Consider the following 17,232-nt stretch of genomic DNA (forward strand, 5'->3'; position numbering starts at 1 on the left):
TACTGCCATCTGATCAGATCTATTAGTGGGAATCTGAAAAAAAATATATCATTACAACATCCAAATGACACAAATTCTCATCATTTGATCCTGCTACCACAGATGAAGTTGCTAATTTCTTGTCCAACACACACCTAACCACCTGCCCCTTGGACCTCATCTAAGGTTGCCGCCTGTCCGGGATTCGCCCGGACAGTCCGGGTTTTGAATGCTGTGTTTGGGTTTCATGGCAGCAGAAAGCCGGACACATGATGTCAGGCAGACAGGGGCTGCACCCCAAAATGTCCGCGCATCGCTAATGTGTTTGGGTTGCGCTTGAAATAAAGGTGGCAAACCTAACCCCATCCCCTCACAACTACTCCGGTCACCCTCTAGCTCTATTTTACAATCTCTTACTCACATCTTCAACCTCTCCCTTTCTAGTAGCATTGTCCCTACACCTCTAAAACAAGCATTGGTGACCCCCATATTAAAAAAGCCCTCGTTGGGGCCCACCTGTCTGAACAATTTGAGACCCATCTCCTTGCTCCCATTTACCTCCAAACTTCTTCAACGCCTGGCCTACAACCGCCTGAGCTGCCACCTTAGTGCTAACAACCTCCTCGACCCCTTTCAGTCTGGCTTTCGTTCACAACACTTCACAGAAACTGCCCTTCAAAAACTTACAAATGGTCTACTAACTGCTAAACCCAATGGCCACCACTCTCTACTCATACTTTTAGACCTTTTGGCACAGTTGGCCACCTGCTCCTCTTCAATAAACTCAAATCCTTTGGCCTCGAAGACTCTGTTCTCTCAGGATTCACCTCCTACCTATCCTAGCGCACCTTGAGTATAGACATGTGCGATTTGTTTCGTTACGAATCGAAATTCGTACAAATTTTCCTGAAATTCGTAAATTCGGAAGCATCCGAAATCCGAATGGCAGTTTCCGAATTTATATCCGAAATACGAAATTCCGTTAACGAATTTCGGATCCGAATTTCTTTGAAACAGGAACTAATATTACCCCTGTAAATGAGCTTGAACAACATGACAAGTTTTTTTTTTAATCCGAAATCCGCTGCTGCTGAGAGTTGCATTACAATACACAGGCAGGAAATACGAAATCCGTTGACGTATTTTCGTTCCGTTACGAACATTCGTTATATTGAAGGTAAAAAGCAAAGTACATTTATATTGGAGTTGATGGTAGTTTTTTTTTTATCCGAAATACGAAATTCAGATCCGGAATCCGTTAACGGAATTCGTATTTCGGATAAAAAAACAACTACCACATCGACTCCAATATTAACAAAGGTATTTTTGCTTTTTAACTTCATCATAACGAATGTTCGTACAGTTACGAAAATGTGCCAAAACTAACGAAAATTCGTATTTCGTACAAATCCGAATTGAGTTTCGGATACGAAATAACGGATATTCCGAAACGGAACTAAACGAAACGGAACACATTTTTGGACGGCGCACAAGTCTACTTGAATGTCACCTATAACTCTACCGCCTCCTCATCCTCTTTCTGTTGGTGTCCCCCAAGGCCCTGTCCTTGGGTCCCTTCTATTCCCCATCTACACCTCCTCCCTCGGTCAGTTGATAACCTCCTATGGCTTCCAATACTATCTTTATGCTGATGGCACCCAAATCTATCTCTCCACCCCTCAGCTCATCCCTTCTATCTCCTCACACATCACTCATCTACTCGATGACATATCAGCATGGATGTCACACCTCTTCTGCCCAAAACTGAGCTTATAATATTTTCTCCTCTCCGTGACCCGTCAAGCCATCTCAGTGTAATCTTTGATTCTGAGCTCTCCTTTCATCCCCACATCCAATCACTATCCAAATCTTGCCGACTCAACCTCCGAATTCTAAAATTCGCCCCTTTTTCACAAACGAAACCCCAAAGCTTCTAATTCACTCCCTCGTAATCTCTCACCTCAACTACTGCAACTTCCTCCTTGTTGGCCTACCACTAAGAACGCTCCTCCCCCCTTCAGTCCATCATGAATGCTGCTGCCAGACTCATCCACCTCACTGCCAATCCCTCCACTGGCTTGCCCAAGTTGCCTAACAAATACAATTCAAAATACTAACAATAACCTTCAAAGCCATCTACAACTCCGCCCCAACCTACATCATCAATCTTATCTCAAAATATCACCCAAACCGTCCTCTCCGCTCCTCTCAAGACCTCCTGCTCCCCGGCTCTCTTGTCACCTCCTCCCATGCTCACCTCCAGGACCTCTCCAGAGTGTCTTCCATCCTCTGGATCTCCCGACCTCAATCCGTCCACTTATCTCCTACTCTGTCCGCCTTTGAGCGATCCTTGAAAACTCATCTCTGCAGGGAAGCCGATCCCATCTCAACATAGCTGTCCTTTTACCTCTTCCACTAACCAGGACAGCCATCAGAAATGTTGGGGCCCCTTACACAGCTTTATCCTTGGGCCCCCTGCCACCATACCAACACTGCACCTGTCCACTGGCTGTCCCATTGAGTCCGCCCACTGTAACACTAATTACAGCTGCAACACTATTACAACTTAATATATGAAACTGCAATGTGCATTCCAACGCACAGGAGACACTGACGCCGCTGGAGTGACGACGCACAGGCAGCACTGACGCCGCTGGAGTGACGACACACAGGCAGCACTGACGCTGCTGGAGTTACGACGCACAGGAGACACTGACGCTGCTGGAGTTACGACGCACAGGAGACACTGACGCCGCTGGAGTTACGACGCACAGGAGACACTGACGCTGCTGGAGTTACGACGCACAGGAGACACTGACGCCGCTGGAGTGACGACGCACAGAAGACACTGACGCCTGCTGTCCCCTGCCAACCCTCCCACCATCTGGCCACCAGTCAGCCTCAGACACCAGTTTGTCCTCTGCAAAGGCTCACCCCCCCCCCACCCCAGCAAATAAAACAATAATATCAAAATGCCTGGATAGGTGGATGTCAATCTGGAGAAGTTGGCATTGCCAGGCAGGCTGTTTTTGCATGCAGTGGTAACACCCTCATGTGATGCTGAGCCTCCGTGACTGAAAGAGCTAAGGTGCAATGAATGAGAAGGGCGAGACCGAGACAGTCAGTGCTAGATGATGGTGGACGTCCTCCAGCCAGGAAATGAGGCGGCCTCTATCTGACTTGCTGCAGTTTCTAATACACATTGTGGGAAGCTGCCAGTGTGCAGTGATATCAGAGGAAGAGGAGCCAGTACAACTGTGCAAGACTGAAGGGGAGGCCGGAGGTCAGATAGAAGACTGCAGGGGAGGACGGAGGTCAGATAGAAGACTGCAGGGGAGGACGGAGGTCAGATACAAGACTGCAGGGGAGGTCGGAGGTCAGAGTTATACAAACCCAGTGGCAAAATGCTCTGTAAGATTAGAGAGCCGAGCTTTGCTGGAAGCAATTCACAGCCAGATGTGTCTAAAGAACAATACTAGAATTTTTGGGGTTAATTGAGGACAAATTAACACTGAGATGAAAAGGTAGAAAATGCAGAAAACACACAAAAAAAATGTCCATGAAAGGAAAACACACATGACTCCCATCAGCAATGTATTCTTAGGAGGACATACCTCAGGACGCGAGGTGCAAGGGAAGCCCCCTCACGCGGTCAGTCTCCCATCAGGTACGTGATAGTGTCATTGCTGCGCTGGGTCTTCTTTACTATCCAGTCACAGGTTGGGGGTTTGTCCGGGATGACCTGGGCTCATAGCAAGTGGTTTAAATGATGCTGGTTGTCCTTTATCCCAGAAGATCAATGGCCTGTTATTATTTTTCCTCATCCGTCGCAGTTCAGCTTTAAGAGGCTTCCAGCAGAGTGTGGTTCCTCATTCTGAGTTTTCCGGGGGCCTGGTCAGCGGGTTCTCTCGTGACACTTGAGGTCAGATGAAGAGAGAAATGAGGATTCAGCAGACCGAGAATTGAGCGAGAATTAGACAAACAGGAAGTGCTCAGCGGCCGTCAAAAATAACCTTTTCGGTCGGAATCCAGATCTGACTTATGTGTGTGCGGCACAGGAAGGAAACCATCCATCAGATACTTCTGGAGGAATGCCATTAACCCTTGCATCAGTATTATGGCCGCACAGATGAAGGACCTGATTTATTAAAGGGAAGCGGGTAAGGAAGGGGACACACTGCCGCAGATATCATGGACGCACATGCGTAGCGGTCACAGTCCCTGAACCTTTCCAGCAAATACGGCGCAGTCCTACAGTCATTTGACTTCCAAATAATGTACCTTCTGTTCCCATAAGGTGCGCTAAAGAATGCGCGCATATAACCTTTTATTAGAGCGACCGGCTAGCTAAGCATTGATGTGCCTTCCATAGAGAGATACAGATACCCGCTGCACTCCATGCAGCGCTACGGCCAAAGTGAATAGAGTGGTGCTCAAAGTGACAACCATGGACGGCGGTGTGTGGATCCACAGAAGATTGGAAGGAAAGTCACTCGCGCTCAGTCCTTCAAGGTGCAAATGTGCTCTTATTTCTTATAAATGCGTCACACAGGTCCTACAGCCAACGTTTTGGGGCCACGCAGGGTCCCTTCCTCAATGCGACACAGGGATGTTTTTTTTTTATCTTATCCAAGCTGCTTCTTCTATTCTAATTAGTGCCAGGAACATACCCCAATATTTATACCCCAACATACCAGGAACATACCCCAATATTTATACCACCACCATACCAGGAACATACTCCAGCATTTATAGCCTCACCACACCAGGAGCATACCCCAATATTTATACCCCACCATACCAGGAATATACCCCAACATTTATACCCCTACCATACCAGGAACATACTCCAGCATTTATAGCCTCACCACACCAGGAGCATACCCCAATATTTATACCCCACCATACCAGGAATATACCCCAACATTTATACCCCTACCATACCAGGAACATACTCCAGCATTTATAGCCTCACCACACCAGGAGCATACCCCAATATTTATACCCCACCATACCAGGAATATACCCCAACATTTATACCCCTACCATACCAGGAACATACTCCAGCATTTATAGCCTCACCACACCAGGAGCATACCCCAATATTTATACCCCACCATACCAGGAATATACCCCAACATTTATACCCCTACCATACCAGGAACATACTCCAGCATTTATAGCCTCACCACACCAGGAGCATACCCCAATATTTATACCCCACCATACCAGGAATATACCCCAACATTTATACCCCTACCATACCAGGAACATACTCCAGCATTTATAGCCTCACCACACCAGGAGCATACCCCAATATTTATACCCCACCATACCAGGAATATACCCCAACATTTATACCCCTACCATACCAGGAACATACTCCAGCATTTATAGCCTCACCACACCAGGAGCATACCCCAATATTTATACCCCACCATACCAGGAATATACCCCAACATTTATACCCCTACCATACCAGGAACATACTCCAGCATTTATAGCCTCACCACACCAGGAGCATACCCCAATATTTATACCCCACCATACCAGGAATATACCCCAACATTTATACCCCTACCATACCAGGAACATACTCCAGCATTTATAGCCTCACCACACCAGGAGCATACCCCAATATTTATACCCCACCATACCAGGAATATACCCCAACATTTATACCCCTACCATACCAGGAACATACTCCAGCATTTATAGCCTCACCACACCAGGAGCATACCCCAATATTTATACCCCACCATACCAGGAATATACCCCAACATTTATACCCCTACCATACCAGGAACATACTCCAGCATTTATAGCCTCACCACACCAGGAGCATACCCCAATATTTATACCCCACCATACCAGGAATATACCCCAACATTTATACCCCTACCATACCAGGAACATACTCCAGCATTTATAGCCTCACCACACCAGGAGCATACCCCAATATTTATACCCCACCATACCAGGAATATACCCCAACATTTATACCCCTACCATACCAGGAACATACTCCAGCATTTATAGCCTCACCACACCAGGAGCATACCCCAATATTTATACCCCACCATACCAGGAATATACCCCAACATTTATACCCCTACCATACCAGGAACATACTCCAGCATTTATAGCCTCACCACACCAGGAGCATACCCCAATATTTATACCCCACCATACCAGGAATATACCCCAACATTTATACCCCTACCATACCAGGAACATACTCCAGCATTTATAGCCTCACCACACCAGGAGCATACCCCAATATTTATACCCCACCATACCAGGAATATACCCCAACATTTATACCCCTACCATACCAGGAACATACTCCAGCATTTATAGCCTCACCACACCAGGAGCATACCCCAATATTTATACCCCACCATACCAGGAATATACCCCAACATTTATACCCCTACCATACCAGGAACATACTCCAGCATTTATAGCCTCACCACACCAGGAGCATACCCCAATATTTATACCCCACCATACCAGGAATATACCCCAACATTTATACCCCTACCATACCAGGAACATACTCCAGCATTTATAGCCTCACCACACCAGGAGCATACCCCAATATTTATACCCCACCATACCAGGAATATACCCCAACATTTATACCCCTACCATACCAGGAACATACTCCAGCATTTATAGCCTCACCACACCAGGAGCATACCCCAATATTTATACCCCACCATACCAGGAATATACCCCAACATTTATACCCCTACCATACCAGGAACATACTCCAGCATTTATAGCCTCACCACACCAGGAGCATACCCCAATATTTATACCCCACCATACCAGGAATATACCCCAACATTTATACCCCTACCATACCAGGAACATACTCCAGCATTTATACCCCTACCATACCAGGAACATACTCCAGCATTTATAGCCTCACCACACCAGGAGCATACCCCAATATTTATACCCCACCATACCAGGAATATACCCCAACATTTATACCCCTACCATACCAGGAACATACTCCTGCATTTATACCCACAACCATACCAGGAGCATACCCCAGCATTTATACCTCACCATACCAGGAACATACCCCAACTTTATGCACCACCATACCAGGAACATACCCCAGCATGTATACCCCCACCACACCAGGAGCATACCCCAGCATTTATACCCCCACCATACCAGGAACATACTCCAGCATTTATACCTCACCATACCAGGAACATACTCCAGCATTTATACCCTCACCATACCAGGAACACACCCCGACTTGAGGGGGGGGGGGTCCGGACGGGAGGCCCTGGTAGCCGTCAACATTGCCTGGGCCCCCTTCCTTTAGTCTGGGGCCCTCCATGCTTCACACTGTGCCTGGACCATTTGTATGACAAAGCTCCACAGCAATAAAACACAGTAATGCGCAGTGTGGATGACGGACTCATTTTAATGACAGTAATGTACTAAACGTTGTTTGGCAGAGATTCAATTCCAGCTACAAAAGTGTCGGGATGTATGAAAAAGGAAAAAGACACAATTACTGTTCTACATAACAAACAACTGCAACGTAATGTGTTATTACAATATTCTGTTCTGTAAGCAACACCTTATTTCCTGGCAGTGCCCCCAATCATTAGTAGCTGACAGAATATGAGAGCCAACCATTAATATTGCATCAGAGTTATAATTGAGACATTATGGTCGGGAGATGACGCTACAGCACCCGGACTGGACACATGAGAAGTGACAACTGTGGAATTTATTGCTGAATAACATAGAAAGGAAAATCTTTCATGTTGGGAATTACTGCCATCCTGGGGTCAGCAATGTCCCCTCTCCCAGACATTCATTGTGATTGTTTTTCTTCCTTTGGAACTTTCTTAAAGCTGAATTCCAGGCAAATGAATAAAACTCTGTGATCATTAATATATCATTACAAGTATTTTTTGTGTGACCTGGTATCAGTCTCTTGCGGTCTTTGTACAGCAGGGCTGGAGTGTGAGAAACATCAGCCTATCAGTTCACGTGCAGACAAGGAGAATGCGGATAAGAGGAGAGAGCAGAGTGACAGATAGATGAGCTCATTATTGTGCTGCTTCTTTTATTTTACTGCCCAGTCACAGACTGAGGTCCGGGATGATCTAGGCTTAACCCCTTAAGGGCCAATACCAGAATGATTCCGACATGGTTGTCCGCGCCATAAGGACCCATGACGGAATAATTCCATTATGGGTCCTTAGGGGTTTAAGCTTCCATCATGCGCTAAATGAGAACTTATAAATACATAGGTCACATCAAATTAAAGCCCTTTTTGTCCTTTAAAAAGCGGTACATAATATGCGTTGGCGCAAGAAAGGAGAAAGATGAAAATTGCGGTATACTGAGACGCCGCAGCTGAAGCGGATCCCGACAATTGTGCCGGGATCCGCCCAGCTGTGTGACTGACAGCTGGCTCTGCCTATCTAGAGGCAGAGCCAGCTGTACCCACCAGTCAGCGCTGGCGGATCGGAGGGGGGAATGTAGCCCCTCCCCTGTCACGACAGAGAGCCGTGACAGGATCGGGAGGTGAGCGAACGCCGGTATGTGAGGTACTGCAAGGGAAATCTTTTTAAACGCGCAAACAAAGCTGATTTTTCTTTTCCAATAGAATATTTGTTTTTATTGGGTTTTTTTTAATCTCTCCATTTCTGGCCTCCTATTGAAAATACTAGTAGCCTGGCTGTGTCAGTACTTGTGAGTCACAAATCCATACAAGTTTGTTGCAAATGGGTGTCAGAATTCCTTCTCTGTACCTATTCCGATGAATGAAGCCAAATCATCAGCATGAGGGAATGAGAATTCTCAAAGGGAGAGGCCAACAAAGGCTGTTTCCATTATTCTGTCACGATACATTCCCTTCAAATAGTTGAATGCCATGCACCTCTAATTTTGCCAATCTAGAGAATTAAATATATGGGTAGCTTCAAAGACAATTTATTTCAATTACAAACTTCCCATAAGATTATATGAGCATTGAATGTATTTTATTCATGACATTTACTTTAAAAGCCTCCCTTGTGTAGACATCCAAAAGCCCTGAGACTTCTGCTGGGTGCCGCCATGGTGAATGTGAGGTCAGCCGCCCCAGCAGACTCTGTGACACTCTTTATTTTTCCCATTTGGTCCTCCCCTAGCAGCTAAATATAAGAGGAGGGGTGTAGGAGCTGTGCCAGCAGAGTAGTTATAACAATAGTTAGACACTCCCAGAAAAGAAGAGGGCTATGATGTGTAAGGAGGGAGAGGGAGGGGGCAAAATTGGCCCTCTCTGGAGTAGTCCATTTTTCTAGCATTTTCAAAGGCACATTGCAAAGAAAAAACAATTAATGGAGAGAAAAACTCTGCAAATAAGCATTTAAAATACATTTTCTGTGCTTTTATTTGCAATTTTTTTTAAATTTGGTGGCAGGGTCTCTTTAAGAAACACTGAGAATCAGTAGGAGGTATGTTCTATTTGTGCCCACCCACTACAGTCAATACTGTGATTTGCTGAGGAGAAGGAGGGAGGCGTGGCCTCACACATCTCCAGCTTAAATTTCATCCCCATGTCTGTGTTTGTTGAGTGACCGCACACACCTCAAGGGATATCTTATTGGTCATTGCCAATGTAAATGACGTTTGGTGGAGTTCTTTGTGAGGTGTGGGTGAGGGACATGCAGACCTACACATCACATTTTTCTGACAGATGAGTCTTTGGAAGCAGAAGAGGAATGAGACCGAACACAGAGACTTGTAGAAAAAAATCCCTTTTTATTAAAAATGATACAAAACATTACAAAATACCCGACAATACACCAGAAATCATCAGTATGACAGACATACTCTATATGTAATAACCTTGGACACACATGGATGAGCTGCCTAGAGCTTGTGAGATGCTCCAATATCATTTTCATATTTCAGTGTTTGGTGAATGTTTGGAATGAGCTCAGGTTGGGGACCAAACCCAGTCCATACCTGAGCTCCTCCAAACCTGGAAGAAGGCTCCTTCTATGCCACCAAATCAACTGTAGGCCAGGGACTTACAGGAAGCAGATGACTGGGTGGACGTGCCTATGGCACTTCCTTGTTTGGAGGAGACAAACCCAGTCCTCACCTGAGCTCAGTCATAGTGAATATGAGAGAGTTAAACCCAACAGCTTCTAGAACCCTACTGCAGGTCTGTACACCTCCTATGCCCATGATGAGGGGTTCTCACCAACACTATGCCGAGTTCCTGGCTATGTACACCTCTTGTGCCCATGATGACTGGTTCCTGCCATCCCAGTGCTGGGTTCAGATTCTAGGTCTGTACACCTCTTGTGGCCATGATGAGAGGTTCTCACCATCCCTGTGCTGAGTTCCTGGGTCTGTACACCCGCTGTCCCATTATGAGGGGTTCCCACCCTGTATCCCTACTACTAATAGTGTACTACCTAAACACAGGACAAGTCCAGTTCACAGTTACAAATTACTACTAGTAGTGTACAGGCTAAACAAGGCAAAAATCAAATTCAATGTTTCTAACTACTACTAGTAGTGTATAGGCTATGAAGGGACAAGTCTAGTTCAATGTTTCTAACTACTACTAGTAGTGTATAGGCTATGAAGGGACAAGTCTAGTTCAATGTTTCTAACTACTACTAGTAGTGTATAGGCTATGAAGGGACAAGTCTAGTTCAATGTTTCTAACTACTACTAGTAGTGTATAGGCTATGAAGGGACAAGTCTAGTTCAATGTTTCTAACTACTACTAGTAGTGTATAGGCTATGAAGGGACAAGTCTAGTTCAATGTTTCTAACTACTAAACAAAGGACAGGTCTAGTTGAACTTGACACTACTACTAGTAGTATGGGTTCAACAAGTTACATGTTAATAGTAGATAACTAGCTACTAGCTACTGCATGGGCCCGAACAGTAATTTTTTTCAGCACTGTACAAAGCACTGAGTGTATGTGAAGGGTCAGTCTATGGGAAACGGTCACTTAACGTGTGGTTGGAATCTGGCCGGTCTAGACACCCGCTAAGTTTTATATGTCTGGGGTAGCTTGAAGAATGAGATATCCCCATAAGGATCCCTTGCGATGCACCCCTGATACTCTGTAATAAGGGCCCTGGGCAGGTGGGCAGAGCTGGGAACACAGATAGTGAGAACCCACTGCTACAGGTACACACAGTCGGTGGCATAAACAAGCCCTTATCAAGATCAGAGCTCACACCGGCCTTATGAGGTCTGAACTTTACAAAATACAAAAAAAAACATAAAAAATTAACTAATACATTCCACGTCATTTCACAAACCAAAGTTACCATGGTGTCCACATGTAAGTGTACCCGTCACGTACACAATCAATAACATTTCTTTAAAAATGACAATAGGGTCCCCTTTTGAATGAGATATTCCAGGAGGCAAAACCCCCCTATGGCTATGCTGGAAGCTGCTCAGGTGGCACAAACTAGTTCACCGAGCCTCCCCCCGTGGTATTAGTATGTGACATAGTCAGGAGTTGTCTGCTTCCATCGAGCCTTTCAACACAGGTGTTCTGCTTGGTGACGGGACCTTTATAAGCTTAAAAACAACTATCAATATAAAACATATATAAAATGATTACATTTATTCATCTCATAGTACTGAACGATAATAAACCAGATATTTATTATTAACTAAAAGTAAAATATAAATCTGAGATATAATTAGAAATCTTTATTCAAAATGGTCGTCTTTTGTCACAGACAAGAGTATGCATGCTACGTCTTAAAGGGCCACTCCACCCAAAGCCAATACACCTAGTTATTGCTTAAAGCCAATGTAGGTTGGATTATCTCTGCATGTCCCCCCTCTTCCTGGTAGATCTTCCATTTATCCTAGGGCAGGGGTAGGCAACTTCGCCCCTCCAGCTTTTGTGGAGTCCCGTGAGTCATTGCAGGACTGTGACTGCCACAAGCATGGCTCCCAGAGGCAGAGACATGATGGGATTTGCAGAACAGAGGTTGCCTAGCCCTGGTCTAGAGTATGTGGAACCCAGCAGCAGGAAGGAGCCTTCATACCATGAAGGAACACCTTCTGTGGAGTCCCATGAGTCATTGCAGGACTGTGACTGCCACAAGCATGGCTCCCAGAGGCAGAGACATGATGGGATTTGCAGAACAGAGGTTGCCTAGCCCTGGTCTAGAGTATGTGGAACCCAGCAGCAGGAAGGAGCCTTCATACCACGAAGGAACAAAGCTGAGAACTGCCAGTATCTCCTTGGGATGTATGAAGCCATCGGGTGACACCAGCACCTACTTATAACTAAAAGTATGTTTTGGGTGAACTGGCCCTTTAAGATAAAAAAAATAAAAGTAAAGTGACTCAGTGTCTCAGATTAGGTTTTTAGGATTGCTATGCAAAAACCTAAATGTAAAAGGGTCCTCCATTGTGTAGGGCCCATTCACACCACAATGCACAGACGTGCGCTGACATGCTTTTGTTCCGAATTTTACTGCCCATATGTTTTATTTTTTTTCTCTACAGGTCACATTAAGGGTCAAAATACAAACTTTTCAATTTTTTTAAAAATTAGCTTGTAACACAACGCAAAAAAAAAAAGCGCCAACAACTCACTGGTATGAATGGAGCCCTAATGGACATGTAGTGCCAATGCGGGGTTAATAAAAAAGTTCTACTTTCATTTGAGAGAAAAAACAAAAGTTCAAATTCATCAAATGTTTATACTTCCCAAAAAAGTGGTTTCCCCCATGGCGGTCAATCCTACACACAGCGGTAAGAAAATGTCGACCTTAGCATGCAATAAAAAGAGAAACGATACAAAAGAAAGTGAATTTGCACAGCGGGGCCTTAAAGGAGAACTATGAGGGGGGAGGGGGGGTGCTTTTCACTCACCTCATAGTTCTAGCCGACCTGTGACAATGAGACTGTCACAGGTCGGCTCAGTAGATCGCGAGGTGAGAGAACACATACCGGCGTTCGCTCATCTCTCGATCCTGTCACGGCTCTCTGCTGTGACAGAGGAGGGGCTAGATTCCCCCCGCTCCGATCTGCCAGCGCTGACTGGCGGAACGGACGGGGGAGGGGGCGGGTACAGCTGGCTCTGTCTCTAGATAGGCAGAGCCAGCTGTCACTCACGCAGCTGGGCGGATCCCGTCATCTACGTCGGGATCCGCTCCGGCTGCGGCGTCTCAGTATACCGCGAGCTGTAGCTCCCTATATACTGAGCTTAGGGTGACGGTAGGACGCTAGTTTGTGTCCTCCCGTTACCCCAAGGAGAACTATGGGGAAAAACACTGACCCCATAGTTCTCCATTAAAGTGCGCCCGATATCCGTGCACAGAAAGCAGCCATGGCCGGTCACGGCAATGTACATCCTGTCTGAAGAGATGACTTAATGGTGTTCAGTGAGCTTATCAGCTGTATTCTTATAGATACAGGCCAGGTCTACGCCATGGACGCCTCGTCTGAGCTATAGACAGGTCCACTTTATGAATGGATTGAATGGCCTGCGATGTATGTGAAACATTTTGTAAGAAGGAAACCCGATACAATGTAACCGGCACAGAGACAGATACTTATCAGTGATAGAAATGTACACAGAAGGACAGATCAGAATTATCCGCCTCAAGGCGGCAGCCCCCGGACACAGAGAAGGGAACCTCTCCTCCCGGGTCGGCTTCTGCAGATTCAACATTTTTTCTAGAATTAAAAAAAAAAAAGGAGACAAAATAAGATTTATATGTCAGAGCTAAATACATGTATAATACTAGTGTGTGACTGTGGGGCGGGCATTAGAGTGTAAGCTCCTCTGTACAGGGACTGATGTGGCTGTGGGGGGGCATTAGAGTGTAAGCTCCTCTGTACAGGGACTGATGTGGCTGTGGGGGGGCATTAGAGTGTAAGCTCCTCTGTACAGGGACTGATGTGGCTGTGGGGGGGCATTAGAGTGTAAGCTCCTCTGTACAGGGACTGATGTGGCTGTGGGGGGGCATTAGAGTGTAAGCTCCTCTGTACAGGGACTGATGTGGCTGTGGGGGGGCATTAGAGTGTAAGCTCCTCTGTACAGGGACTGATGTGGCTGTGGGGGGGCATTAGAGTGTAAGCTCCTCTGTACAGGGACTGATGTGGCTGTGGGGGGGCATTAGAGTGTAAGCTCCTCTGTACAGGGACTGATGTGGCTGTGGGGGGGCATTAGAGTGTAAGCTCCTCTGTACAGGGACTGATGTGGCTGTGGGGGGGCATTAGAGTGTAAGCTCCTCTGTACAGGGACTGATGTGGCTGTGGGGGGGCATTAGAGTGTAAGCTCCTCTGTACAGGGACTGATGTGGCTGTGGGGGGGCATTAGAGTGTAAGCTCCTCTGTACAGGGACTGATGTGGCTGTGGGGGGGCATTAGAGTGTAAGCTCCTCTGTACAGGGACTGATGTGGCTGTGGGGGGGCATTAGAGTGTAAGCTCCTCTGTACAGGGACTGATGTGGCTGTGGGGGGGCATTAGAGTGTAAGCTCCTCTGTACAGGGACTGATGTGGCTGTGGGGGGGCATTAGAGTGTAAGCTCCTCTGTACAGGGACTGATGTGGCTGTGGGGGGGCATTAGAGTGTAAGCTCCTCTGTACAGGGACTGATGTGGCTGTGGGGGGGCATTAGAGTGTAAGCTCCTCTGTACAGGGACTGATGTGGCTGTGGGGGGGCATTAGAGTGTAAGCTCCTCTGTACAGGGACTGATGTGGCTGTGGGGGGGCATTAGAGTGTAAGCTCCTCTGTACAGGGACTGATGTGGCTGTGGGGGGGCATTAGAGTGTAAGCTCCTCTGTACAGGGACTGATGTGGCTGTGGGGGGGCATTAGAGTGTAAGCTCCTCTGTACAGGGACTGATGTGGCTGTGGGGGGGCATTAGAGTGTAAGCTCCTCTGTACAGGGACTGATGTGGCTGTGGGGGGGCATTAGAGTGTAAGCTCCTCTGTACAGGGACTGATGTGGCTGTGGGGGGGCATTAGAGTGTAAGCTCCTCTGTACAGGGACTGATGTGGCTGTGGGGGGGCATTAGAGTGTAAGCTCCTCTGTACAGGGACTGATGTGGCTGTGGGGGGGCATTAGAGTGTAAGCTCCTCTGTACAGGGACTGATGTGGCTGTGGGGGGGCATTAGAGTGTAAGCTCCTCTGTACAGGGACTGATGTGGCTGTGGGGGGGCATTAGAGTGTAAGCTCCTCTGTACAGGGACTGATGTGGCTGTGGGGGGGCATTAGAGTGTAAGCTCCTCTGTACAGGGACTGATGTGGCTGTGGGGGGGCATTAGAGTGTAAGCTCCTCTGTACAGGGACTGATGTGGCTGTGGGGGGGCATTAGAGTGTAAGCTCCTCTGTACAGGGACTGATGTGGCTGTGGGGGGGCATTAGAGTGTAAGCTCCTCTGTACAGGGACTGATGTGGCTGTGGGGGGGCATTAGAGTGTAAGCTCCTCTGTACAGGGACTGATGTGGCTGTGGGGGGGCATTAGAGTGTAAGCTCCTCTGTACAGGGACTGATGTGGCTGTGGGGGGGCATTAGAGTGTAAGCTCCTCTGTACAGGGACTGATGTGGCTGTGGGGGGGCATTAGAGTGTAAGCTCCTCTGTACAGAGACTGATGTGACTGGCTCAGTGTCCTCTGTACAGCACTCCGGTATAGGTCAGAGCTATATAATTGCATAATAATAACGTGTATTAATCAGTGTTGCTCACCATTTGTTTGCGCAGGCAGTCCATATACTTCTTCGCCCAGCCTGAATTTGGGGGGGCACAGATGTGTCTGTTCTTGTGTGTTGTAAACCTAAAAGGAGAGCAGACAGTTATCATGAGAAGACGTCACAAGTTACATGAACGAAGTTTAACATTCGGTTTGCTCCTCTGCGACCATTTACATTGTTCTGGATTCTACTAGCTGAAACAAAAGGACCAATATGGCCGATCTGCATTGGATGCAGTATAGCTGACCCGGTCCGTCCAGTGGACCCGAAAACCTTCCACTTGCAGCCATCTAGACAGGTGACGTTCCTTGGTGTTGCTGAAAAGGTCAGCATGTTACATAGAGAAATAATGCATTAGGTTCTGTCTTGTCTTGGAAGGCAGCGGCCGGGCATCTGTAACCAGGGTCAGCTACCAGGCTATATATATATATATACGTCTAGATATCTTTAAACATTAGAAACTGGCCATATGTATTCTTCGTACGTAGTAGCAGAATGCATCATAGACTTGGAGGGTGTACACAGAGTATTGTAATAAGTGTTAGTGTAGTGTTGGAGGGGAAGGATGGAAGAGCTGGACCAGCACAGACAGTAATAAGACACTTCCCAGAAGAGGAGAGGGCTGTGACATGCGAAGCAGCGAGCCTGTGGTGGGGAACTGACCACATTATCCAGCAAGTTCAGAGGCGGGCTCCAAGTCAATACAAAAAATTCATTGGAAAGAAATAACTGAGCTAAGACTTTTACGGAGCCGGCAGAAGCAGTTGAGGGCAATGAACCGTCTCCAACAAATGTCAGTCACTTACACAACAGCATCAATGTTGCAGCCGGAGGAGGAGTCCTGTTGGCGGTAGGAGCTGATGAGTCTGTACGGGAACTTTTTCTGATTTGTTGACAAACAACAATCCGAGGGGTTCCTGCTGGCGGCCGACACTGAGGGGGAGAAAGGAGGGTGTGAATACACCGGGTGCTGAAACTACCCAGCATGGTAAAACATAATTAGAGTGTAAGCTCCCCTGTACAGAGACTGATGTGACTGTGGGGGGGGGACATTAGAGTGTAAGCTCCTCTGTACAGAGACTGATGTGACGGGCTCAGTGTTCTCTGTACAGCACTATGGTACATGTCCTATGTATTCTTTTAAACCCTCAGCGGTGGCATTGGCACAAACTGGGGTGCCATTTATTTATAATCACATGCAATATAACGAAGTCTTACTGCAATGAAATAGATCTGGAGGAGCCTCTAAAAGAATCTACCGACTGATAACAATATTACCAATATAAACAGTAACATAAGAAGCAGTAATACATGTAAAACACACAAAGGCTAAAACATCCCATAATAATCTCAATTGTCATTACTGGAGAATAGACCGGCTGTATGCAACAACAAATACCAACCAATCACAAATTCATTTGTGTTAGCCTGGTCATCCTACAGAGCTGCAGGGCCAATTCTGATTGGCTGGTTTAGGTTGCTGCAATTCGTTTTTTGTTTTTTTTGCTTTAACTGTTACCG

At 46.6% G+C, this 17,232-nt stretch overlaps 1 protein-coding gene across 1 annotated transcript in view; it reads right to left on the reverse strand.

The window, feature by feature from the left end:
• The window catches only part of LOC108793593 (C-C motif chemokine 19-like), a 22,234-nt gene that overhangs the window by 4,837 nt on the left and 165 nt on the right, over positions 1-17,232 (reverse strand). Inside the window, exons 2-3 of the mRNA XM_018564583.1 lie at positions 16,518-16,644; positions 15,707-15,794 (exon numbers count right to left, since the gene is read on the reverse strand). Of these exons, the coding sequence (XP_018420085.1) occupies positions 15,707-15,794; positions 16,518-16,644 (215 nt within the window). The remainder of the gene's footprint in view (positions 1-15,706; positions 15,795-16,517; positions 16,645-17,232) is intronic.

This window comes from Nanorana parkeri, unplaced genomic scaffold (assembly GCF_000935625.1).
Source record: "Nanorana parkeri isolate BGI_ZX_2015 unplaced genomic scaffold, ASM93562v1 scaffold763, whole genome shotgun sequence".
NCBI lineage: Eukaryota > Metazoa > Chordata > Amphibia > Anura > Dicroglossidae > Nanorana > Nanorana parkeri.